The 27,940-nt window shown below is 37.4% G+C and overlaps 1 protein-coding gene across 2 annotated transcripts; it reads left to right on the top strand.

Annotated features, from left to right (window-relative positions):
* On the top strand, window positions 1-27,393 carry CLECL1 (C-type lectin like 1). Of its 2 annotated transcripts, XM_043561420.1 has the most exons (6): window positions 6-353; window positions 4,846-4,932; window positions 8,082-8,180; window positions 19,598-19,767; window positions 25,448-25,560; window positions 26,600-27,393. In XM_043561420.1, exons 1-6 carry the CDS (start codon window positions 272-274, stop codon window positions 26,712-26,714), a joined length of 666 nt encoding a protein of 221 aa, XP_043417355.1. In that variant the 5' UTR covers window positions 6-271; the 3' UTR covers window positions 26,715-27,393. The 2 variants fall into 2 exon arrangements, with proteins under 2 accessions (XP_043417356.1, XP_043417355.1); XM_043561421.1 differs by lacking the exon at window positions 4,846-4,932 and having other exon boundaries at window positions 1-353.
* Window positions 27,394-27,940: the final 547 nt, after the last annotated feature.

The raw sequence follows: 27,940 nt of genomic DNA, 5'->3' as shown, positions 1-27,940 counted from the left end.
TTTAGGCAGAAAACTAACTGTAGAGCAAGAAACTCCTGTACGAATAGTAGTTTTCTTCCCTATCGTGAAGTGTTTGGAAATCCCTTGTCTTGATTGGTAAGACTGAGCACATTGCTTTGTCACTTATTCATAGAAGAAATCCACCAAATTTGGGAGAGCAGAAGAAAATTGTTCATCTCAGTTTATTTGATTTACCGGAAATGTATTTGCAGAACTATGAAACTCCCTTAGCAGAACATCATTTTTGGTCTCTCTGTTTTTAATATGTGCAATGGCTGGAGATATAATCTATGCGGATATTAAAACTGATGGGGCTTTTTCTCTAGGAAATTCATCTTCGCTTCAGAAATCTGGTAAGTTGGATTTAGGGGTCCTTCTAAAATTAATATTTTACTTCTAATCTCCTTTATTTCTGTCCTGTGCTTGTATATGTCTTACTAAAAAATAGAAAAATGCAAGGATAAGAGTGAATGTTTTTAGTGAAACAAATGTTCATAAAGTTAATTGTAACTTATGCTTTTCTTTTTCAAATTTTTATAAATTCCAGTTAGTTAACATCCAGTATAATATTAGTTTCAGGTGTAGAATTTAGTGATTTATCACTCACATATAACACCATGGATGGAGTTGGAGAGTATTTTCTCAGTGAAATAAGTCAGTCAGAGAAAGACAAATACCCTATGATTTTACTCATATGTGCAATTTTAAAAAAACAAAACAGATCAACATGGTGGGGGGAGTGGAGAAGAAAGGCAAACCAGGAAACAGACTCTTAACTGTAGAGAATAAATTGAGGGTTACTGGAGGGGAGGTGGGGGTGGGGATATGGGTTGAATGGGTGATGGATATTAAAGAGGGTACTTATGATGAGCACTGGGTGTTATATATAATTCTATTCTTAATACACAGAACTTCGCTTTTGGTTTTTGTAAACTTTCTATTCTTTGCATTTCTTGCAGTGAACATTTATACTCATACAGTGACATCAGTACTCATGACCCCTTTTTTCTCTACACTTTATATACCCCTGATTAAACCTGCCCTTTTAATATAGAATGATACATTTATTTATACAGAGGGGAAAATTCCTGGCTACTATTCACATTGTTAATTATCTTTTTGACACTTGCAAATTGATAGGGTAACAATGTTAAACTAAACTAAGGAGACATGAAATGCTAGTATTTTATTTCATGAAGTGTAGAATTAGTGACTATCTGAGTAATAGAATATTTTTGGAATATGAAGAGATAGGCATATAGCTAAAGATAACATTGCACCTTAATCACAAACCACTCAAAACTGATAGACTTTAAAATTCAATGTGTCTTTTATTCTCCAAAGTACTAGGGAAAATTTCACGTTGCATTTCCATTCTTTTCTCTAGGATAGAGGTTGATGGGGGGTGGGAGGGGAAAGTGGGTGATGGGCATTGAGGAAGGCACCTGTTGGGATGAGCACTGGGTGTTGGATGGAAACCAATTTGACAATATATTTCATATTAAAAAATAATTAAAAATAATAATAATAAAAAATAGCTTATATAAAATATTTATGTAATTTAAAATCTCCTCATTGCGTTTGCCCTTGTAGAATGAATATAATGTATGATTTTCTATATTTCCACAGAATGTATTTCTTCTTTTATATTTTTAAATTTGTTATGAAATGAAACTGATGTGTGATTTTCTCCGATTGCAAAAGCATATTATTCCCTACTTTTAAATGTCACCTCTCTAACTTGCCCAATAGAAGCTTATCTGCTTTCTTTTCTCCCTACACTGGGTGCTTTCTTTTTCGATGAGAAGATAGAACTTCATTGGAAAAATAATGTGTAAGAGAATTGCATTCTTATTCTCCCATTGTGGAAATTCTCACACTATTAGTCCATTTTTCTTTTTTTTTTTTTTTTTTTCTTTTTTTTCTTTTTTTTCAATATATGAAATTTATTGTCAAATTGGTTTCGATACAACACCCAGTGCTCATCCCAAAAGGTGCCCTCCTCAATACCCATCACCCACCCACCCCTCCCTCCCACCCCCCATCAGCCCTCAGTTTGTTCTCAGTTTTTAAGAGTCTCTTATGCTTTGGCTCTCTCCCACTCTAACCTCTTTTTTTTTTTTTCCTTCCCCTCCCCCATGGGTTTCTGTTAAGTTTCTCAGGATCCACATAAGAGTGAAACCATATGGTATCTGTCTTTCTCTGTATGGCTTATTTCACTTAGCATCACACTCTCCAGTTCCATCCACGTTGCTACAAAGGGCCATATTTCCTTCTTTCTCATTGCCATGTAGTACTCCATTGTGTATATAAACCACAATTTCTTTATCCATTCATCAGTTGATGGACATTTAGGCTCTTCCACAATTTGGCTATTGTTGAGAGTGCTGCTTATTAGTCCATTTTTCTAGCATTATTTTAACTCACTTCAAGCAACAAAACCAGTGTTTTCAATTCTACATTCCAGGGTTTGATTTCCTTTTTGTTTACAGATAGAACTTTACTTCCCTCCAGGTTTAGAGATTTGGAGATAACATCTTTAATGCCATCTAGTTCAATATTCCAGTATTAAAGAGAGAAAACATAAATATATAAAGATTAAACTACTTACCCACAATGGTGCTTATGACCAGAAATCAAATACTTTATTACTCTTTCACTGCATATCCCTAGTGTTGGATAAATACAACTTCTGTTCTCATGTGTCATATCACAGTAGAGGGAAAAAATTATTTGGTACACTGAATTGTCATGTCCTCTAGAGCCCTACATATGATATGTCAGGTTCTTAGTCTTCTTCTAACTCCGTATGTTTTACTTAATTTGCTCTGGCTATTGTCTTTCTCTTTGCTCCTTAAAGTTACCATATTCCTTACTTCTTTAGAGCCTCAAAAATGCTGAGACCCTGTCCCTAATCTCTTAATCTTTGCATCCCCAACACCTCACATAGTACCAAGTACCTAACAGGCCATCAGTAGATGCTTGGTAAGTGGATAAATGTATAAATGGATAAATAAATAAATGGATCTCATGAGACACTCAATAGATATTATAGGTTCATTTGTTCTTTAAGATATAAAACAAAGAGGGTGGTCATGATGAAATTGAGCTGAAGCGAAAAAGTGAAAAAGTATGATGCCACTGAGAATATCCCAGGCTAAAATTGAGAAATTCACACTTTTGGTAAATCGTACCTTGAGGGTCAAAAAAATGAGCTAATATGCCTTATGTCAGTCCCTTCACAAAATCTGAAATTTTATTTTGTAAGTTTTTAGGTCTGTAACCTGAAACATGTTATTAAAAACATGTCTATTTTATATTAAAAACGTGTGTAGGGATACCATCACATTCTTCTTTTTTTTTTTTTAATTTTTTTTTCAACGTTTATTTATTTTTGCGACAGAGAGAGACAGAGCATGAACGGGGGAGGGGCAGAGAGAGAGGGAGACACAGAATCGGAAACAGGCTCCAGGCTCTGAGCCATCAGCCCAGAGCCCGACGCGGGGCTCGAACTCACGGACCGCAAGATCGTGACCTGGCTGAAGTCGGACGCTTAACCGACTGCGCCACCCAGGCGCCCCAACATTCTTCTTGAGATTATACCTTGACTGGCACAATTCTCATTGTTTTACATGATAAATGAAAATACACAGCCTTTTTTATCTCTGACAATTAAAATCCCACTAAAGATGTTTTATTCAATAACAGTAACAATTTGAACATAGAACAAAGCACTCTATAATAATATACCACTGGGACGCCTGGGTGGCTCAGTCGGTTAAGCAGCCGACTTCGGCTCAGGTCATGATCTCGCGGTCCGTGAGTTCGAGCCCCGTGTCAGGCTCTGGGCTGACGGCTCAGAGCCTGGAGCCTGTTTCCGATTCTGTGTCTCCCTCTCTCTCTGACCCTCCCCCCTTCATGCGCTGTCTCTCTCTGTCTCAAAAATAAATAAACGTTAAAAAAATTATAAAAATATAATATACCACTAAATAAGCATTCAGGTTAACCGGTCTTGACACTTGACTTTGTAATTGGTTATGTATCAACATTAATTATTTTATTACTTTCTCAGTGTATATATCATCTATCTAGTGGAATTGATATGCTGCAATTATTTTGCCTTAGAGGTTGTCGGTTTAATTATCAGCCAAAGCTAATAAGTCCTTTTTTTGTGATTTATTATTATCTTTTGACTACTCCAAAGACAATGAGATAGAGTGACCAGCAAACCAACTACTGGTTTGGTAGTCAGTCAAGACAGCTGAGGCCTGATCTCAGCTCTGTCATCAAATAACTATGTGGCTGTGGACTTGAATATCCCCATTAATGTGCAGATGTTGGGTGAGGTCATCTCTAAGAGTACTTTATTTTAAAATAAGAATGAATGAAACATATGAAATCACAGTTATGTATCACAGTATGTAGGCATGTTACATAAGACAGAAAAGAATGGATCAATCCACATCAGTGGGTGCTGTCAATAAACTTATTAGAGAATCTGGAGAGTCTCAGTCTTATATAAAAATTTAGGACTGCACACAGTAGATCATTGTAATGCTGTGGAATAAGTGTGATGAACCCACAAACAAAAATTCATACCTATTCAAAGTTTTATAAGTCCCCTCTTCACAAACCGGAAAAGTATATATGTTCTGCGTGAGTGCGTATGTGTGTGTGCATGCATCCGCAAAAAAGAAGCTGGGTCTATATATTTCAAAGGAGAGTAACTTAGAAGCATGATAACCAAGAAAATTTATTGAGCCCCCTCTTACCTCTCACCATATAAGGAAATCTCTGCTGGAGTTACTATCCAATTTTATCTCTCCAATCTATCCAATTTTGTAGATACTCACCATCATGGGATTTTCTTGAGAGTTGGATGTGCAATTATCATCATCCTTCTTGTAACAGTAATTGTGTTGAGCATTTTGGGTAAGTAATTATCAGTATTATTCATTAATCCTGAAGTATTTTTCTCTAGTGACCTGTTGTAATTGTGTTTGCTGTTCAGTGGTTCCCTAAACAATGCAGTACAACTTCACAAAAAGTATGAAATTTGAAACAGTTAAAATGAAAGATTCTCCATAGAACTTCAGTATGTGATATAATTGTGGATTCTTTTCATTGATAAAAGAAACAGATGTCAAGAATATATTTATATTTTATGATCGAACCGCACAATGCAGTTTGATATTGAGATATACACAAGCTGCTCTAAATCTATTTTCCGATGAAAGGAAATTAAATTTATAAGTTTAAATTTGTAAGTTTATTCACATGAGCTAGTCCTGGGCACTATCAATCTTAAATCAATAGGTGAAAACATTTCCTAATAAACCATTTAAAAATTCTACTCATGTACTTTGAACATAACTGAGCATAATCCAATTATTCATATGGCAAATATTTTTAATTATTGAATAAATGCTTGGAGAAAAGTTCTTCACCAATGTCTATAGAACTAAGGTAACACACAGAGTGTATATATTGCAAGGAATCCAAGTTTCCAGATTAAATCAAACTCTAGAACAGGCCAAGGCATACCTGCCTACGTCAAGAATCCTTGTAAATGGTATTAGCAATTATGAATGGCCTTGAAAGTTATGAAGAAATAGGCACAGTGATAGAATTCCAGAATGGGAAAGACCTAGAAGTCCAGGTCGAGCCTCTAGTTGAGATGAACACCCAAAACCCCAGAAAGATCAGTTGTTTCATTAGTTTAATATAACTAGTCTATTGTCTAATTGCAGCTATAAAATTAGGGAGGAGAGAAGCAAAAATAATTAGCATTAAAAACCTCTTCTATATATGTTATGTTAAGCTAATAGATTTGTTTGTTACTAAAACATCAGTTTGTCAATAAAATGTATTTTTTACCAATAGAATTGTTACCAAAGTAGATTTTAAATATTTAATTGCCTAATACACATTATTATGAAATTATAAATTACCAAAGGTAATTTCAGTTCAATGGCCATCAGAAAGACAGAAATATTCATCATTGTAGAAAAAGTATTCTGGGCTCACCCTATACTTCTATATATAGTATTTACATGCAAAGTATTGAAACAATTATGAATCAAATCAAAACATATAAAATCTTGTCCCTGAGGGGAGCCTGGGTGGCTCAGCTGATTAAGGATCTGACTCTTTTTTCTTTTTTTTTTAAGTTTATTTATTTATTTTGTGTGAGAGAGAAAGAACATGAGTAGGGGAGGGGCAGAGGGAAAGAGACAGAGAGAATTCCAAGCAGGCCTGTGCTGTCAGCACAGAACCAGACTCGGGGATCCATCCCACGAACCATGAGATCATGACCTGAGATCATGACCATGAGATCATTTCTTGATCATGAAATCAAGAGTCGGGCAGTTAACTGACCGCACCACCCAGGTGCCCCAAGCATCTGATTCTTTGACTCTTGATTTTAGCTCAGGTCATGATCTCATGGTTCATGAGATGGAACCCCAATCCTCTCCCTCACTCTGCCCCTTCCCTACTCGCATGTGCATGCACACACTCCCTTTCTCTCTCAAAATAAATAAATAAACTCGTAGAAGAAAATAAAATCCTTTCCCTGAATCAGGTGACACTTGATTGAAACAAGTGTCCTTAACACTTGATATAATTGTGTTTCATTAAACGCAAACTCTCCAAATGAGGCTTATATCCATGGCTGGTTATTTTGTTAGGAAATATTTTGTGGCTGCTTCTATGGCTCGTGGATTATATTTTTTTATGAGGATGGGGATGATGGCTAGTAGGTTTATTTCAAAGCCGATTCAGACTATAAGTCAGTGGGAGGTTGTTATTACAATTATAGTTCCTGAGATAACGGTTGATATAATGATAATAAAAATGGAGGGTTTGATTAGTATGGGAAGGGTATAAACCAACATTTTCGGGGTATGGGCCCGATAGCTTATTTAGCTGACCTTACTTTAGAATATGGTGTAAATATGGTAGCACGAAGATTTTTGGATTCTTAGGATTAGGTTCGATTCCTATAATTCTAGAAATAAGAGGGTTTAAACCTCTATGTTTTACTCTATCAAAGTAACTCTTTTGTCAGACATATTTCTTATGTTTGGGGCGGAATGCTTGCTGTGATAATGGGTAGTGATACGTGTCACATACATAGGGCTAGGGTAAGGGGCAGAAAATTTTTTCATAGGAGGTGTATTAGTTGGTCGTACCGGAATCGTGGGTAGGATGCTCGAATTCATAGGAAAGTGGTTGTTAGGAGTAGGGTCTTTACTGTAAAGTTGACGGCATATAGTTCTGGTATATAAGGGTTATGGAATGCTCCGAAGAATAGGATTGTTGTGAGAATATTTATTATGATGATGTTAGCATATTCCGCCAGGAAAAATAGGGCGAAGGGGCCTGCTGCGTATTCTACATTGAATCCGGAGACTAGTTCTGATTCTCCTTCAGTTAGGTCAAATGGGGCTCGGTTGGTTTCTGCTAGGGTTGAGATAAATCATATCATGGCTAGGGGCCATGCAGGGATAATTAGTCATATATACTCTTGGGTGATGATTAGTGTGGCTAGTGTGAAGGATCCATTTATTAGTAGTACTGATAGGAGGATGATGGCTAGTGTGACTTCGTATGAGATTGTTTGGGCTACGGCTCGTAGGGCTCCGATTAGGGCGTATTTTGAATTTGAGGCTCATCCTGATCATAGGATGGAATAAACAGCTAGGCTTGATATAGCTAGTATGAACAATACTCCTAGGTTCATGTTAATGAGCGGGTATGGCATGGGTAGAGGGATTCATATGGTTAAGGCTAGTGTGAGAGCTTATTAATGTACTTATTAAAATAAGTATGAAGCCTCCAGGAAAAAATCAGGTGAACAACATCTGGTCCCAGATCATATCTTTTCATTTTCACTAAAGTTAACATTAATAAGATTAAGAGTCCAAAGGAAAGTCCAAATCTTGGGGAAAATAATGTTGTTTTTCCCCTTAGAATGTTAATTATTTAAGTTCCTCTACATGATTGAACTTTAGTCACTAGAACCCAATGGTTTTGTGTTTTTTTATTTAGTTAGGAAAATATGTTTCTTCTTTCATCAGTTTCCCAGTTCAAATCTGCAAGACATAATACAATGGATGATGAATCAAAAGAGAAATTCTGTGCCGGGGAAAATAAATCTGGAACAATCGCCTCAAAAGGTAACATTACTATATATTGTCTAATCCCTGAGTAGCCAGGCATTGACAGTAGCTTTGGTTTTTCCTGAATATATCTGAATAGAAAGGTTCCTCTGCACCTGCAGAGGTATGGTTGAGATCATTACTTTCTATAGACCCATTACAGTCCATGACAAAAATACTCAGAGTTACAAGGCAAAGGAGAAAAATGAGCTTATATGGAGTTCTAACTAAATGTAAAGGTATTTCATTGAAATATTTGCATTTTATTATTTTTATTTCTATTGGGGCATGTGCGGATGTAGAATGTGATCAAAATATTTTCCTTTTTAAAGTCCATGATTATCCAAGGTAGTTTTTTTTCTTACCAGGTGATGTTATTAAATGCACAATAATTATAAATGGTAATCTTACGTTGATCTTTCTCTTGCTATCTCATATGAATGTATTTGCATTCTTTTATTTCTTTAAAGTTTATTTATTTTTGAGAGAGAGAAAGAGAGAGAGGGAGAGGAGCAGACAGGGGGAGAGAGAGAATCCCAAGCAGGCTGTGCACTGTCAGCCCAGAGCCCCACGTGGGACTCGAACCCACGAACCGTGAGATCATGACCTGAGCCGAAGTTAGAAACTTAACCAACTGAGCCACCCAGGCGCCCCTGCATACTTTTAAAAGTCAAGAAAACACTCAATTACTTTTAGCCTTTCTGCTTTCTATTTTCCAGAGACCTTATTACATGTTTAAATCTATTAATTTAATTTTAACTATATACCATTCTTCTTCTGAACATCCAGGTATAATTCTATTAGAAAGACTTACCAGTCCATAATACAGAGTACATTCAAATTCTGAGAAGTCATTAAAACGTTAAACTGGATTTTGATATTTCCAAGCCTCCTTGACCACATTCTAAAAGGTGTTGTCTGATACAACATATGTTAAATTTTTTTTTTTTAACTGGTGTGACGCTGAAGGAAAATTTTGTGGGACGCCATCCCCAGAGCAAGAGTACTATAATGTACTATACCGGGGACACAGGTCATACTAGTGTTATTAAATAAAGCTCTAGCTTTAAATTTTGTTAGACTTGTTTTCTAATCCTCATCCTATTGCTATAGATGTATGTCACCTCTCCTAGATTCCTAGATCAATTCATCAGGCAAGAACATCAATTCTAAATTTGATCTTAATAAAATAATAAAACTTAAAATATGTAAAATAAAAATAGATCTGTTCAGCCATCAATTCTAATTTTTTGTCTACCTTCTCTCTATTTTCTTTCTAGAATTTAAATGAGATGTGCAATAGGCTTACCCTCCATTTCTCTTAGCATCCCGTTGTGTCCTGAAAGTTATCGATTTGTGCTGAAGGCAATGTTTTCAGATATGTTTTGCAGTCCACACATGCTCTCTTTTCCTGGGTCTACACTACAGACCCATCCATGGAGTCTGATTTCAGGGATTATAGTGTTCAATTCTAAGGACTTAATTTCAATCACACTTGTGTTAGCTTTCAATAGTCTCCTGTTAGCCGATCATTTTTCTACTTATTCTTTTATTCTTTAAATAATTTACAACATTATGATTTTTGATACATATGATGAATTAAATATCTAAAGTCTTTGGTGACCAAATCTGTTCTTTGTGTATCCTGCAACGTGGCTTGTTTTTTTAAAGCATTTGATATGTTTTTATTCTCATTTGAATGATTTCAATTGATGAAATTTCTAAAAGAAAAATACTTTCTTGCAAAGATTGGTCGCATTTTCATCTGCAGGGAGGGAGTGAGGGGCTAATGGTTAAATGACTTGAGGTGCTTTTGAAGACATTGGACTGGGGTTCCTGGGTGGCTCAGTCGGGTAAGCATCCCACTTCAGCTCAGGTCATGATCTCACGGTTTGTGGGTTCAAGTCCCAGTCAGGCTTTGTGCTGACAGCTCAGAGCCTGGAGCCTGCTTCAGATTCTGTGTCTCCCTCTATCTCTGCCCCTCCCCCACTAATGCGCGTTCTCTCTCTCTCTCTCTCTCTCTCTCTCAAAAATAAATAAATGTTAAAAAAAATAATTGAAGAAACTGGACTAACCAGAATCTCACTGGCTCACTCTATCACTTTTCAGCAAACCCAAGGTCTGGATTTAGGACCCTAGAACTGATATAAATCATTAGCTTTGAATTAGGGAGGATACTTGTTGGGATGAGCACTGGGGGTTATATGTAGGGGATGAATCACGGGAATCTACTCCTGAAATCATTATAGCACTATATGCTAACTAACTTGAATGTAAATTTAAAAATAAATTAATTTAATACAAAATACACATAAATTAAAAAATAAAATTTTAAAAAAGTAAAACTTTCAGTATTTCACCATTAAGTATAATACTTTCTATATGTTAATCAGATTAAGGAAGTTACCTTTATTCCAAGTTTGCTGAGAGTTTTTATCATGGATGGGCACTGAATATCGTTAAAATAAATAAATAAACACATACGTGTTAAGATAAAAATAAACAAATAAATCATTAGCTTTGAGGGCAACCTTGCTTTATGAACTCGTTTATGGAAATGCTTCCTATTCGACTTCTAGCTAAGTGCCTCCCTTCAGCAATTTTCCTTATTTCTTACGAGCGAAGCAATACTTTTATTTTCATATTTTAGAGAGGGAGAGAATGAGACAGCACAAGCGGGAAAGGGAGAAGGAGAGAAAGTATCTCAAGCAGCGCAGAGCCCTATGTGGGGTGCGATCCCACAATCCTGAGATCATGACCTGAGCTGAAATCTAGAGTTGGATGCTTAACCGACTGAGCCACCCGGGCTCTTCTAAGCAATACTTTTTTATCTAATTCTTTTAGGATATAATTATCTTCTAGAAAAGTATCTTTAAAAGAGAGTTTTTTCAACCCTGTGCCTTAGCATTTGTATGCCTTAAGCTTCTTGAGCTATAAAGATCTAGGTGACTAATTGGTAAACCATAGACTTTTATTTTTTTATCTTGCTACATTTCAGAAATTTTTTTATATTCCATAATATAGAAATGGTTAAGAAGCACTGGTTCATACTATCTGGTCAAAGTATCTACTATTAGAAATATAGAAGTACAAATATAGTAATTTCTTATTAAATGTATCCTTAAAAGTCCTAGTTGCATTGTTGCTGGTGTCTTTTTTTAAAAATATAATTTATGGTCAAGTTAGCTAAAATACACTGTATACAGCATGCTCTTGGCTTTGGGAGAAGATTCCCATGATTCATCATTTACCTACAACACCCAGTGCTCATCCCAACAAGTGCCCTCCTCAATGCCCATCAACCTTCCTCCCCCGCCATCAACCCTCAGTTTGTTCTCTGTATTTAAGAGTGTCTTATGGTTTGCCTCTCTCTCTGTTAGGAACTATCTTTTCTCCTTTCCTTCCCCCATGGTCTTCTGTTAAGTTTCTCAAATCCCACATATGAGTGAAAATATACGATATCTGTCTTTCTCTGACTGACTTATTTCACTTAGCGTAATACCCTCCAGTTCCATCCACGTTGTTGCAAATGGCAAGATTTCAGTCTTTCTCATTGCCAAGTAGTATTCCATTCCGTAGATATACCACAACGTCTTTATCCATTCATCAGTAGATGGACATTTGGGGTCTTTCCATAATTTGGCTATTGTTGAAAGCACTGCTATAAACATTGGGGTACACATGCCCCTATGCATCAACACTCCTGTATCCTTTGGATAAATTCCTAGTAGTGCTACTGCTGGGTCATAGGGTAATTCTATTTTTAATTTTTTGAAGAACCTCCACACTGTTTTCCAGAGAAGCTACATCAGTTTCCATTCCCACCAACAGTGCAGAAGGGTTACTGTTTCTCCACATCCTCGCCAACATCTGTTGTTTCCTGAGTTGTTAGTTTTAGCTGCTCTGACCGGTGTGAGGTGGTATCCCAATGTGGTTTTCATTTGTATTCCCCTGATGATGAGTGATATTGAGCATCTTTTCATGTGTCTGTTGGTCATCTGGATGTTTTCTTGGGAAAAGTGTCTAATCATATCTTCTGCTATTTGTTTTTGGGGTGTTGAGTTTGGTAAGTTCTTTATAGATTTTGGATACTAACCTGCTATCCAGTATGTCATTTGCAAATATCTTCTCCCATTCTGTCCACTGCCTTTTAGGTGTGCTGGTTGTTTTCTTTGCACTGCGGAAGCTTTTTATCTTGATGAGGTCCTAATAGTTCATTTTTGCTTTTACTTCCATTGCCTTTGGAGACATGTCAAGTAAGACGTTGCTGTGGCTGAGGTCAAAGAGGTTGTTGCCTGTTTTCTCCTCTAGGGTTGTGATGGTTTCCTGTCTCATATTTAGGTCTTTCATCCATTTTGACTTATTTTTGTGTATGGTGTAAGAAAGTGGTCCAGTTTCATTCTTCTGCATGTTGCTGTCCAGTTCTCCCAGCACCATTTGCTAAAAAGACTTTTTTCCATTGGATACTCTTTCCTGCTTTGTCAAAGATTAGTTGGCCATACCTCTGTGGGTCCATTTCTGGGTTCTTTATTCTATTCCATTGGTCTGTGTGTCTGTTTTTGTGCCAATACCATACTGTCTTGACGATTACAGCTTTGTAGTAGAGGCTAAAGTCCGGGATTGTGATACCTTCCACTTTGGTTTTCTTTTTCGACATTACTTTAGCTATTCAGAGTCTTTTGTGGTTACATACAAATTTTAGGATTGTTTGTTCTAGCTTTGAGAAGAATGCCCATGTTATTTGGACTGGGATTCCATTGAATGGGTGGATTGTTTTGGGTAGTATTGACATTTTAACAATATTTGTTCTTCCAATCCATGAGCATGGAATGTTTTTCCATTTCTTTGTGTCTTCTTCAGTTTCTTTCATAAGCTTTCTATAGTTTTCAGAGTACAGATCTTTTACATCTTTGGTTAGGTTTATTCCTAGGTATCTTATGGTTCTTTGCATCTGTAAATGGGATCGATTTCTTCATTTCTCTTTCTGTTGCTTCATTATTGGTGTCTAGAAATGCAACCGATTTCTGTGTGTTGATTTTGTATCCTGCAACTTTGCTGAATTCATGTATCAGTCCTAGCAGCTTTTTGGTGGAGTCTTTCAGGTTTTCCACACAGAGTATTAGGTCATCTGTGAAAAGCGAAAACTTGGCTTTTTCTTTGCCAATTTGGATGACTTTTATTTCCTTTTGTTGTCTGATTGCTGATGCTAGCACTTCCAACACTATGTTAAACAACAGTGGTGAGGGTGGACATCCCTCAGTCGTGTTCCTAATCTCAGAGGGAAAGCTCTCAGTTTTTTCCCCATTGAGGATGATATTAACTGTGGGATTTTCATATATGGCTTTTATGATGTCAAGGTATGTTCCTTCTATCCAGACTTTTTTGAAGATTTTTATTAAGAAATGATGTTGTATTTTGTCAAATGCTCTTTCTGCATCTATTGACAGAATCATCACTTTCTTACCCTTTCTTCTATTAATGTAATGTATCACATTGATTGATTTGTGAATATTGATCCAGCCCTGCAGCCCAGGAATGAATCCCACTTGATCATGGTGAATAATTCTTTTCATATACTGTTGAATTCAATTTGCTAGTATCTTGTTGAGAATTTCTGCATCCATGTTCATCAGGGATATTGGCCTGTAATTCTCCTTTTTGGTGGGGTCTCTGATTTGGGAATCAAGGTAATACTGACTTCATAGAATGAGTCAGGAAACTTCCCTTCTGTTTCTATTTTTTGGAACAGCTTGAGAAGGATAGATATTAACTCTGCTTTCATGTCTGGTAGAAATCCCCAGGGAATTCTTCACCGGTTATGGGTCTGTTCAAACTTTCTATTTCTTACCGTTTGAGTTTTGGTAGTGTGTGGGTGTCTAGGAATTTGTCCATTTCTTCCAGGTTGTCCAGTTTGTTGGCATATAATTTTTCATAGTATTCTCTAATAATTCTTTGTATTTCTGTCATGTTGGTTGTGATGTCTCCTCTTTCTTTCGTGATTTTATCTATTTGGGTTCCCTCTCTTTTCTTTTCGAGAAGTCTGACTAGGCATTTATCAATTTGGTTTATTTGTTCAAAAAATCAGCTCTTAGATTTATTGATCTGTTCTATTGGGTTTTTTTGGATTATGTGTTGTTTATTTCTGTTCTAGTCTTTATTATTTCTCTTCTTGTGCTGGTTTTGGAGTCTTTGCTATTCTGCTTCAAGTTCCATTAGGTTAGGTGTGATTAGGTTTTGTATTTGGGATTTTTCTTGTTTCTTGATGTAGGCCTAGATTGCAATGTATTTTCCTCTCAGGACTGCCTTTGCTGCATCCCAAAGGATTTGGACTGTCATGTTTTCATTTCCATTTGCTTCCATATATTTTTAAATTTCCTCTCTAATTGCCTGATTGACCCATTCATTCTTTTTTTTTTTTTTTAATTTTTTTTTTCAACGTTTATTTATTTTTGGGACAGAGAGAGACAGAGCATGAATGGGGGAGGGGCAGAGAGAGAGGGAGACACAGAATCGGAAACAGGCTCCAGGCTCTGAGCCATCAGCCCAGAGCCCGATGCGGGGCTCGAACTCACGGACCGTGAGATCGTGACCTGGCTGAAGTCGGATGCTTAACCGACTGCGCCACCCAGGCGCCCCAGACCCATTCATTCTTTAGTAGGATATTCTTTAACCCCCATGCATTTGGAGGCTTTCCAAAATTTTTCTTGTGGTTGACTTGAAGTTTCATAGTGTTGCGATCTGAAAATATGCATGGTATGATCTCAATTCTTTTATTCTTTTTTATTTATTGAGGGGTGTTTTGTGACCCAGTATGTGATCTATCTTGGAGAATGTTCCATGTACACTCGAAAAAAAATGTGTATTCTGCTGCTTTTGGATGAAAAATTCTGAATATATCTGTCAAGTCCATCTGGTCCAGTGTATCATTCAAGGCCATTGTTTCTTTATTGATGTTCTGCCTAGATGCTATGTTCATTGTTGTAAGTGGAGTATTAAAGCCCTCTGCCATTACCATATTCTTATCAGTAAGATTGCTTATGTTTGTGATTACTTGATGTATATATTTGGGTACTTCAAAATTGGGAGCATAAACATTTATAATTGTTAACTCTTCTTGATGGATAGACTCCATAATTATGATATAATGCCCTTCTTCATCTCTTGTTACAACTTTTAGTTTAAAATCTAGTTTGTCTGACATAAGTATGGCTACTCCAGCTTTCTTCTGACTTCCAGTAGCATGATAGATGGTTCTCCATTCCCTCATTTTCAAGCTGAGGGTGTCCTCAGATCTAAAGTGAGTATCTTGTAGACAGCATATAGATGGATCTTGTTTTCTTTGTTGTTGATGTTGTTGTTGTTTATCCATTCTGATACCCTATGCCTTTTGATTGGAGCATTTGGTCCATTTAAATTCAGAGTAATTATTGAAAGATATGGATTTAGTGTCATTGTGTTATCTGTAGGTTTCATGCTTGTGGTGATGTCTCTGGTCCTTTGTAGTCTTTGCAGTGTTCCACTCACAGAGTCCCCCTAGGATCTTTTGCAGTGTTGGTTTGTCCTTCAGTTTTTGTCTGGGAAAGCCTTTTTCTCTCCTTCTATTCTGAATGACACCCTTGATGGATAAAGGATTCTTGACTGCATATTTTTCCTATTCAGCACATTGAATATTTCCTGACACTCCCTACAGGCCTGCCACGTTTCAGTGGACAGGTTTGCTACTGCGCTTATGTGTCTACCCTTGTAGGTCAAGGCCCATGTGTCCCTCACTGCTTTCAGAATTCTCTCTTTAACTTTGTATTTTGCCAGTTTCACTATGATATGCCATGGAGAAGGCCCATTCTTGTTGAATCCGAAGGGAGTTCTCTGTGCCTCCTGGATTTGGATGTCTGCTTCCTTCTCCAAATTAGGGAAGTTCTCAACTATATTTTGTTCAAGTAAACCTTCTGACTCTTTCTCTCTCTTTTCTTCTTCTGGAACTCCTATGATGCAGCCATTATTATGTTTCACTGAATCACTTATCTCTAATTCTCCCCTCTTGTTCTAGTATTTTTTATCTCTCTTTTTCTTAGCTTCATCATTTTCCATAATTTTATGTTCTATTTCACTTATTCTCCCCTCTGCTTCCTCCATTCTTGCTGTCCCTGCACCTAATTTATTTTGCACCTCACTTACAACATTTCTTAATTCATCATGACTGTTTCTTAGTTCCTTAATCTCTGCAGCAATAAATTCTCTGCTGTCTTCTATGCTTTTATTAAGTCTAGCTATTAATTTTATAACTATTATTCTAAATTCTTGATCAGATAAATTGTTTCCATCTGTTTTGAGCAATTCTCTAGCTGTCATTTCTTTCTCAAGTTTCTTTTGAGGAGATTTCTTCCGTTTCACCATTTTGGCTAGTTTTCTGTCTTTTATGTGTCCTAATAGCTTGTTATATGTCCTGCACCTGTGAGCACTACTATTATAAAAGAGGGTCATACACTGTCCAGGGCCTGGCCCTTCAGAAGGTCTTTTGGGAGTGTATTGTGCCCTCTTTCTTGTTGTGACTCTGTTTGCTTTATTTCCCTACTCGTAGTGGTGATTTTGACCTTCCACCAGGTGTGCTTTGATTTGGTCTTTGAAGTAACCTGGAAAACATTTAAAAATGGGGTGGTAGTGGAAGAAGCCTTATCCCATACAAAGATAGAAATGACAGGGGCAGAGAAAAAGAAAAGAAAAAAAAGAGAGACAGAGAGAGAAATTGACCAAGCAGATAATCAGAGAAACTCTACCACTTAATCCAGAGAAAGAGAAAGGAAAATAAAGAAGGAGATACAGAAGAGGTGTAAAAAGAATAGATTAAAAATTTCTGCTTAAGCAAAACAACAACCAGAATAGATAAAGGAAGAAAAGAAAGACAGAAATTTTATATATATATATACATATATATATATATACATGTATATATATGTATATTTTATATATATATACACGTATATATATATGTATACACGTATATATATATGTGTGTATATATATATGTATGTACATATATATATGTATATGTGTATATATATATATATATATGTAATAAGAATTGACCAAGAATCAAATCAGAAAATGCAAAACCACTGGACCAATATCTGATTAGTTTCAGCTGTACAACACAGGGACTCAACACTTTCATACAACACCTGGTGCTCATCACAGGTGCACTTCTTAATCCCTATCACCTACTTAACCCATCCCACCATTCACCTCCCCTCTGGTAACCATCAGTTTGTTCTCTACAGTTAAGTGTTTCTTGGTTCTGTTCAACAATTTGAAGATGTTTTTCACTATATTCTGCCCCCCATAATTCATTATGTGAAAGGGCTTTTTTTTAATGTTTCCCTATAAATGGCATGCAATTTTTCTCTGTTTTCAAGATTTTTCTCTGTTGTAAGCAGTTTATTTTATTTTTGCATATGTAAAAATAGCTGCTTAGGGTTTGATTAGCTTCTTGAAAGTATAGATTTATATATTTAAATAATTTGGAGGAAATTGAACTATTACCATTTTTCCCCTTATTTTCTCTTTCCGATGGTTCTAGGATTTCAATTTCATGTATGTTAAATATTTTTATATTGCCCTGCAAAACATTGAGACTTTGTATATTTTTTCCAACTGTTTTTCCTTGTTTTTTTATATTGGACAATTTCAAGTTCCCTAAACATTTTTTTTCCTGCTAATTCTCTGCTTTTAAGCCCAATCTAATGAAATTTGCATATCATGCATTTCTTAATTATAAATTTCATTTCTTAACAAAAGTAAAAATTCTCTATTTCTTAGAAGTATCCCATTTTTTAATTACAAACATATTTTCTTTTACATACTTGTGCCTAATTAGAACAGCTGCTTTAAAATATTTGGGGATAATTCTCAATCTGCATCATTTTCCTGTTGTGCTGCATTGATTTCCTTTCTCTTTTTAATCGGTCATATTTTCCTGATTGTCTTATGTCAAGTATTTGGAGATTGTGCCCTTGGATATTGTGCAGGCTATACTGAGAAGTCTGTATGCTGATGTATTTCTCCAAACAGTGTTGATTTTCCTATTTTAGCAGGGACTTGGTATAGCTGACCTCAAATTTAAATTTCTGTCTTTTGGGAAATTCCTGGGTGGCTCATTTGGTTGAGCGGTTGAGGGTCTGACTCTTGATTTCGGTTTAGGTCATGATCCCAGGAATGTGGAATTGAGCCCCACATGGGGGCTCTGCACTGAATGTGGAGTCTACTTAAGATTTTCTCTCTCTCTCTCTGTCTCTGTCTCCCACTGCCGCTCTCCCCCACTTTTGCTCTCTAAAACAAACAAACAAAAATATCTGTCTTTTGGGCAGTAGCTCAAATCTCAAACAAATTATTTTTTTTCTCAAATAAATTATTTTATCCTTAGCTATAATGTAGCTTTCACATGCATCAGGCAGCGACTTGGAAAACTTTTATACTTGGAACTCGGTGCACATGCTTTATGTTTTCTTCTTCATGGGATTCATCCTCCATTTTCAATATCTGTGGTTGCTTCAAACTCTGTTCTCTGTTTTTGTTTTGTTTTGTTTTGTTTTTGGTTTTGGTTTGGTTTTTTTAGTCTCAAAAGACTGCAGATTGTCTATTGAAATTTTACTCACTCTACATGGCACCAACATTGGGCTGTCTTAAGCTAAAAGTTGTAAAAATAAAAAATATATACCTTTCCATACCTATTTCAAGTGTCACTTCCCTCCAAAATCTGCCTGCTTTTGTTCATGTTTCAGTGCCTTCAAGTCATTTTCTGTGTATATGTATGTGTGTGTTTAAAGGATATTTATTTCAAGGGCAATAAATTACTGGTATATCCAGGATGGCTGTGTGTCATCATCTAAACCTACTGACAAATATTATAAATCAAAACTACCTGTTACAAGCACATTTGGGGATGTCAGGATCCTTTTTATATGGGAGGATCAATCTATCTTAAGCTTTGGGGGCCACTTATTATGCAAATTTTGTCCAAGAAAATATATTCCAGTGTGATAGATAACTCCCAAAATGTCTGGTGTAATGGTGGACCACTAATTAAAATCTCTAATTTGTATTTTACTTTAAAATTTTTATCTGCCTGAGACTTGAGTGCAGGCAGTGTCCGCATTGACCCTATACAGTCTTGATCCTAGTGTCTTATACATTGCCTTGCTGATAGAAAATATGATATATTCTTAAGTGAATTAAACAGAAAAAGAATGGAAGAATGAATGAATATACACATGGTTGAAATTCTGTTAATCTTTTTTCTTTCCAAATCCACCTTGAGAAAAGCATATACTTTTGTCAAAGAAAGCTTTAGACCATAATTTAACAAAATTTGAGAAGCTTGTATGTGGTATTAGGGATATAGTTCTAAGTCTCTTTTAATTACTTATCCTTTTTCCTTCCAGTTTCTTTCAACTCTTCTACTGCTCATAAATCATGCCCTTCGAAAGACTGGAGGCTACACGGGGGGAAATGTTACTGGGTTGCTGAGGCTAATAAATCTTGGCATGAAAGTAAAAATGACTGTGCCATGAAAAATTCACATCTCATGGTGATTCGAGACTTCATCGATATGGTGAGATATCAAACTTGGAGATTAGAGCATCCTTCACACTTTTCATTACAGTTATTGTGCTACATACTTGGAAATTTCTATGAAAATAATGTGAAGCCTCATTCCTATTAACTACATAAGTGTTGGTTGAATGAATTGTTGAACTACATGTTTATTTTTAAGCTTTTTGGGAGGGAGTGGCTATGGATTGGAGGAATTCATTTGCTACTCTACACCTAACTTCTCCACCAGGGATCCCCATAGCTTACTAAATTCCATTTTAAAATATAAGACGGTAAATATCTTCCCTCGTCTCTCATGTTGATTGCAATATTCACAAAGGCTGCAGTCAGATATCATGGCAGCTAAAATTAAGATGATGCTGAGAGAAAAGAAATACAGAATAGTCCTCATTAAGGACCCTCTTCCTTGAGCAGAGTATTTCTCTAACTGGCTTAATTAAAATTTTTTTTCAACGTTTATTTATTTTTGGGACAGAGAGAGACAGAGCATCAACGGGGGAGGGGCAGAGAGAGAGGGAGACACAGAATCAGAAACAGGCTCCAGGCTCTGAGCCATCAGCCCAGAGACCGACGAGGGGCTCGAACTTCCGGACGGCGAGATCGTGACCTGGCTGAAGTCTGACGCTTAACCGACAGTGCCACCCAGGCGCCCCTAACTGGCTTAATTTAAATTGAAGTTTTGTGGGGCACCTGGGTGGCTCAGTCGGTTGAGCATCCGACTTCAGCTCAGGTCACGATCTCGCGGTCTGTGAGTTTGAGCCCCACATCAGGCTCTGGGCTGATGGCTCAGAGCCTGGAGCCAGCTTCCGATTCTGTGTCTCCCTCTCTCTCTGCTCCTCCTCCGTTCATGCTCTGTCTCTCTGTCTCAAAAATAAATAAACGTGAAAAAAAATTAAAAAAAGAAAAAAGAAGTAAACTATCTTCTCACTGTAACCGGTATAACACCAAATCTCAACCTGTAAGACTATCAGATGCAGTTCAAATTGACTCAAATATGAGCTGAATCCAGGATAGAGTAAGAACTGTTTTCTTCTCCTTGAGGTCAATTTTAAGGCAAGAAAGGGGAAGCAGGTATCAACTGGAAAGCTTCTCATCAGAATGCTCTGGCAGGGATAAATAACAAATCCCTGCACGAAGAAATTGTTCAATGAAATATTTCACTAAGAACCTCATCTATTTCCTGCTCACCATCAAAGGGAAGGATGCTGAAATACAGAAAAGACATATCTTCTAGGCAATCAATAAACCAGATGGGGAGACCAGTAGACTGAGACAATATATTTTAATAGAAAATCCCTTCCTCCAGCTCAGGTTACACCCCTTCACATTATTCCTAAACAACTGAATGGGCCAGGTATAATTGTTCTCTTTCACGGATAGATAAGAATCTAAAAGGAACCAGCATAGAATTTATACGTAAATATTTCCGTTTCCAAATTTCTCCAAAGAAGGCAAGTAAAAGTCAGATAGATAAGACATATATTACAGAAGAATAATTACTCCAAGAAACAGAAAATAATTTCTCTAGCAAATCCGTCTCTAGCTTTCAAATAAGTTAAGAATAAAGCGAAAGGAAGAGAATTATAAGTCCACCTAGAAAACCCATGTGTCGCCTATGGCAAAGAAAAAAAAAAGAAAGTAGAAAGAAGGAGAAGAAGGAGGGGTGGGGGAGGAAGAAGAAGAAAATGAGAAAAAGAAGTATTTAAGCAAACAAACGAACAAAAGCAAGGAAATTTTTCACGGCAAGATGCGAAGATCTTGAAGAAATGTTACTACAACTTTTACAATAAGAAATAGCCAGTCAACTATAAATTGCCAACTTGTTTCAGATCCATGGGAAAGGCAGGTTTGCAGGGCCAAAATCTATGTTGAAACAGGTACCTGTGGGAAAGAGAAGACACATCCTCACTCACTTGGGATACACAAATCAGGCATTACGCATCAGAAAGAAGAGTTCAGTCAAAATAATTTAAAGATGAGTTCAGGCTGATAGTAAGGTGCAAGAACAGTGTGAGGCTCCTGGGCTTTTTAGAAATAAGGGAATTCTACAAACACTGGAAGGCTATTTTTCTGTCAACGTCACTGGCTCTCAAAGAACAGATTGGAAAGAGGGGCGCGGGGCGCCTGGGTGGCTCAGTCGGTTAAACGTCCGACTTTGGCTCGGGTCATGATCTCGCGGCTTGTGGGTTCGAGCCCCGCGTCGGGCTCTGGGCTGACAGCTCAGAGCCTGGAGCCTGCTTCGGATTCTGTGTCTCCATCTCTCTGCCCTTCCCCACTCACACTCTGTCTCTCTCTCTTGCTCTCAAAAACAAATCAACATTAAAAAAAGAAAAGATTGGAAAGAACCATAAAAAAAATGTCCATTGTGGCACAGCCCTGGGAGAAGAAAAAAGCAGTGATGCGGAAGTGGCAAGAAATTCCCCCTAGATCCTTGTCCCCCTGTCTGTTAACTGTGCAATGGCACAAAAGCCTTAATGTGCGTGCCAGTGAAAAGGACAGCTGCCTTTAGGGCGCTGGTGAAACCCACTGCAGGTGAGAAAGAGGACTGGGAACCAAAAATACTCCCATGGGAGGGTCGAGAATACACAATGGGACCATGACTACATTCAGAGGAGGGGCAGTGGAACAGAGAAAGCCACACAGAGAAGACAGGGGTGAGTGCCTGCCTAAGACTGAGGCATAATCAGAACAAGAAAGACCATTGCCTCTGCTGCCTTTTATTATCAAGCTAACAAGTTTCAAATAGGAAGTCAAGAAGGGAGAGGGACAAGGGAGGAAGAAGAATGCGCAAAGAGATCTTCATGAGGCATGGTGAGAAGGGAGACTTAAATTCTCAGGTCAAGGAGACATTTCCCTGGCACACAGACAAACCAAAACCACTGAACACAAGATGCCACGGCAGGAATTTGAAACCCGAGGTGCACCGAGGATTACCAGAGCAGCAACAGATGAGAAACCCACCCTCCTAACGATTAACTTCAACCCTAGGACAGACTAGTAACCTCGTTTCATTACTACGCACAAAACCAGTGGGTTTTGTCAAGTCAAGTCAGCGTCATATCATTGGGTATGAGGTAAATAAAAGGACCCAAAGAAACAGGACACTCCAAACAAACAAACAAGCAAAAAAAAAAGGGAATACTGCAAAATGATAAAGGAGTTGTATGCGGTTGCTGGGGCAGCCGTGACAAAGGACCACAAACTTAATGACTTAAGCAAGAGAAATGAATTTCTTGCAGTTCTGAAGGCTGAGTCCCAAGATCAAGGTATTGGCCAATGCCTCTCTCCTTGGCTTTCAGACGGTCATCTCTTACTGTGTCCTCACATAGTCTTTCCTCTGTGTGGGTGTATCTGTGTCTCTCCGTGTGCCCAAATTTTTCTTCCTATAAGGACAGCAGTCAGATTGAATTAAGATCCATGCTAATAGCCCTAGTTTAGCTGAATCAGCTCTTTAAAGGCTCTGACTTCAAATGCAGTCATATTTTGAAGTCCTGGGGGTCAGGGCTTCAACATAGGAATTTTGGAGAGACACAATTTGGTCCATAATATTCTACCCTTTGGCCCTTGAATCCCACAACAGGAGTCAATTATATATATATATATTATATATATATATATAATATATATATATGTTATATATATATATTATATATATATATAATATATATATTTATATATTATATATATATATATATCAGCAAGGTAAACACTGATAGAACTAAGAGGAAATGGGGAATCCACAAATACTGTTGGAGTTATCAACATGTCACTTTGAGTAACTGAAAAAACAACCCAATAAATAAATAAACAAATAAATAAATAAATAGCCAACTCTATAAACCATTTAAACCTAATTGATCTTATAGAAATCTGTATCCAACAGCATCAGAATACACTTTTTTTTTCAAAACACATGGAACTTTGATGAAGACAGACCATATGTGAGGACTTAATCAACTTTTAAAATCTTCAAAAATAGATCTTCTACAAAGCATGTCTCAGACCTTCAGAAAATTAAACTGGAAATTAGGAACAGAATAGTGTTTGGAAAGTTCCCAAATGTTTGAAAATTCTGCAACACACTTCTGAATGATGACTGGGTCAAAAATGAAGTGATCAGAGCAAAATTTTTAAACTATATTGTCAATTGAATAAAAACAACATCTTAATGTGTCAGAATTTACAGGTTTCAACTTAAGCAGAGCTTCGAGGGAAATTTATCGCCTTAAGTGCTTATGTTTGAAAAGAAAATAATGTAGAATCAATCATCTACACTACTTAAAAAAAAAAAAAAAAAGAAACTAAGAAAAGAACAAACTAGCCCCAAAGCAAGCAGAAGAATGGAAGATGTACATTACTCGATCTCAAGTCTTACTATAAAGCAAAATTGGCTAATATGGCATAGAATTGGCAAAAGACAGATAGACCAGTGACACTGAATAGAGATGCCAGAAGCAGACCTACAAAAATTTAGTCAACTGACTTTTTTTACCATAGCGCAAAGATAATTCAATGGAACAACACGACGTTGTCTTGTATGCGTGCATAACGACTTTATTTTCTTACAAACAGTTATGACATTTAGCCTATGAGTTCAGCTGCATGTGACAGAGAACCAAAATCACCGTAGCTTAAACAAGGTAGATGTTCACTTTATTGACTCTAAAACAGTTTCACTTATAAGATATCCCTTCAGCACACTTAAAAGCGTTAGGACAATTAGAAAGCAAAAACAAAACTCCCAGTTAAACTACTATGAGCCATGGATTGTCTGATGTTTCCAATGTTGAAGTGTTAAAATAGGGGGAAAAGGTATCTATTCCTCTATGCAATTGGTTATGTCACTCACGTTTTAGTCCGTACAGCTATGGATTCCTAGTCTTGTCTCTGGAGTGCTGTCTGTGTCCACCTATTTCCGGTTGATGGCCCACCATAGGGACATTCTAGCCATCAGAAAAGAAGGAAATAATGAATGGAAGGATACAGCCCTACCTTTTACGTGCTTGACTAGAATTTCAGTAGCGCTTGAATTGTGTTCCATTAGCCAGAAATTAGTCACATTGTCACACTTAGCCAAAAGGGAGCCTGGGAAACATATCCTTACTATGTCTGGCCATAGATATGGCTCAGGGGTTTTATACTATAGAAAAAGTTGTTAAGAAACTATGAACAATATATACCATGTCAGCTCAGATATTGCTTCCTTTCTTCCCTGTATATTTTCTTGCTTCTATCTATTATTTCTTACCTGTAATTAATTATAACCACTAACATTTATGTAATGAGAATTTATTATGTTCCAAACAGTGTAGAATAATGTTATTTAATAACAAAGCTCTTTGAGATAGGTACTACTATAATCTGAGTTTCAGAGATTGAGGAAAACACAAGTAAAAAGATTCAACAACTGTGCCAAGATGCACAGCAATCAATCGTCGAGCCAGGACTCAAGTTTGGAAGTTCATCTTCGCAGTCTTAGGATCTCCAGCAACCACGCATGCTTTACGACATTGTAGTGCAGCACTTTGTCCCTCCAGTATGATCTGTTAGGAAAGTGTGAAGTTCAGTCCCTGCTTCTCGTGTAGGACCAGCATACAAAAGGTCCTCTTGAGAAATTTATTTTTTGTATCTATAAGAATCAATCAGTTGTTTCCTATAATATTTCCTATTCTCTTTAGAGTTTCCTATGGAAGCACCTAAATACTGGAGTGTTTTACTGGATTGGCTTGACTATTCCACCTGGAGGGGAATCATGGACCTGGGTAGACAACAACCCTTTTGACTCCCATCTGTGAGTTTATTGTATTTTAGCTTTTTTGTGATTTTAATCCCATACTGTATGACAAGAAAGAGTCGTCTGATGCTGTTGGGCTTGAACTGAGGAAACAGGTATAAATTTCCTAACTGAATCATATGATCTGACAAATATTCATATAAAATGGTCTACTCGGAAAGTCGAGGAAAAAAAGACATCTCACTCCACGCACTCAGAAGATTTAGGGATGGGAAGCAGGATTTGCCAATAGTGTCCTTTTATTTTATTAAAGAGGCAAATTAACCAGAGTGAAATCTCTTGTAAGAGCACAAGTTTAGGGGCACCTGGGTGGCTCAGTTTGTTGAACATCCAACTCTTGATTTAGCTCAGGTCATGATCCCAGGATCATGGTGTTGAGCCTCATTTGGGGCTCCTCACTGAGCATGGAGACTGCTTAACATTCTCTTTTTCTCTCCTTCTGCCCCCTCCCCTACTCATGCTCTCTCTCTTTCTCTTAAAAAAAAAAAAAAAGACCACAAGTATAGTTTACAAAATGTAAATTTCTGCTCTTTTCAACAGTTTTTATTTTTTTGTAAAATTTTTTTTTCAACGTTTTTTATTTATTTTGGGGACAGAGAGAGACAGAGCATGAACGGGGGAGGGGCAGAGAGAGAGGGAGACACAGAATCGGAAACAGGCTCCAGGCTCCGAGCCATCAGCCCAGAGTCTGACGCGGGGCTCGAACTCACGGACCGCGAGATGGTGACCTGGCTGATGTCGGACGCTTAACCGACTGCGCCACCCAGGCGCCCCTTCAACAGTTTTTAAATGAACAAAACCAGAAGTGCCATTTTAGCATTATCCATATAACCTTGACTAATACTCCTTAACTATTAACTTCTCTTGCAAAATAAAACTGAGGGTGGGAAGAATTACCTTACCCACCATATTGTATATTGTTTAAATTGTTTAGATACTCATGTTTTTATTTTAAAAATTAGAAAATATTTTCTGAGGCCCTCTTTAGTCTCTGGACATATGCTGTTGTAAAGATAACCATGTTCTTCCTTCATAGGTTTTCAGTAGAAGAAAAATGGCGGACCCGGAGCATGAAATGTGCCCAGGTGTCTCAAATTAAGATAGCTGAACAAAAATGTGGGGAAATTAATCCGTGGATTTGTCAACGGTAACCCACACTGCAGGAAATCAGTCTCCATTTCTCTGACGGAAAGACACCACATGAAGTTTGAACTCAGAATATATCAAAGTCCAGAGGGCCACTTGTGTCCCAGAGGGGTGTGTGTGTGTGTGTGTCTGTGTGTGTTCATCCGGGTGGGTATAGTGCTATTTCTCAGAGATTTAGGAAGGCTAATAGAGAAAATGAAATGTTGTAGAAACTGAGAAGATAGAATGAACGTATTTTTTCGTCTGAATTATCAGTTATTCAATCCCCATTCGCATTTTGCATGTGGTTTCGAAACGTCAGTCTTTATTTTCTCCACAGCTTCCCTCTATAATATCCTTACCTAATTACATTTTTACGAAGAAATTCATATCAAAATCAAATTTGCATCTCCAGCCCAGACTTTTCCCAGATCACCAGACCCATATACGGTAGTGCTTATATAACATATCAAGTTGGGGCACCTGGCTGTCAGTTGGTTGACCATCTGACTCTTGATTTAAGTTCAGGCCATTACCTCATCCTCATGAGATTGAGCCCCAAATCAGGCTCTGCACTAGGTGTGGGGTCTGCTTAAGATTCTCTCTCTCCTTCTCCTGTCCCTCCCCTGCTTACGAGCAAGTGTGCATACACTGTCTCTACTATATCAAAGAAAGTTAATAATAAATGACATTTAACATATGAAATCTGAAATCTCAAAGGCATCTCAAACTCAGTATATAAAAATAGTTCAATCATGGGGTGCCTGGGTGGCTCAGTCGGTTAAGCGTCTGACTTCGGCTCAGGTCACGATCTCGCGGTCCGTGAGTTCGAGCCCCTCGTCGGGCTCTGGGCTGACGGCTGGGAGCCTGGAGCCTGTTTCGGATTCTGTGTCTCCCTCTCTCCCTGACCCTCCCCCATTCATGCTCTGTCTCTGTCTCAAAAATAAATAAACATTAAAAAATGCTTTAAAAAAAATAGTTCAATCACTTTCCTCATGAAAGGAACCATCCTCCAGCACTCAGTGTCTCAGTCAATGGCACACCACACAAGACAAGAAATGTCACGACTTAGAGTCCAGCTGTGTCGTCATCACCCTCTATCTGGCCTACCTTTCTGTATTGCTATCCACTCTCCCTCCCACAAAACCAAGTATTGTTAGTGTTTTTACTAAATATCTCTCAAATCTCACCTCTTCCCTTCATTGCTTTCACAACCTTAATACAAAAGTACCAAAATATTGGGGCGCCTGGG

This window comes from Prionailurus bengalensis, chromosome B4 (genome assembly GCF_016509475.1).
Source record: "Prionailurus bengalensis isolate Pbe53 chromosome B4, Fcat_Pben_1.1_paternal_pri, whole genome shotgun sequence".
Lineage (NCBI taxonomy): Eukaryota > Metazoa > Chordata > Mammalia > Carnivora > Felidae > Prionailurus > Prionailurus bengalensis.
This window is presented reverse-complemented; position numbering and strand designations above follow the sequence as displayed.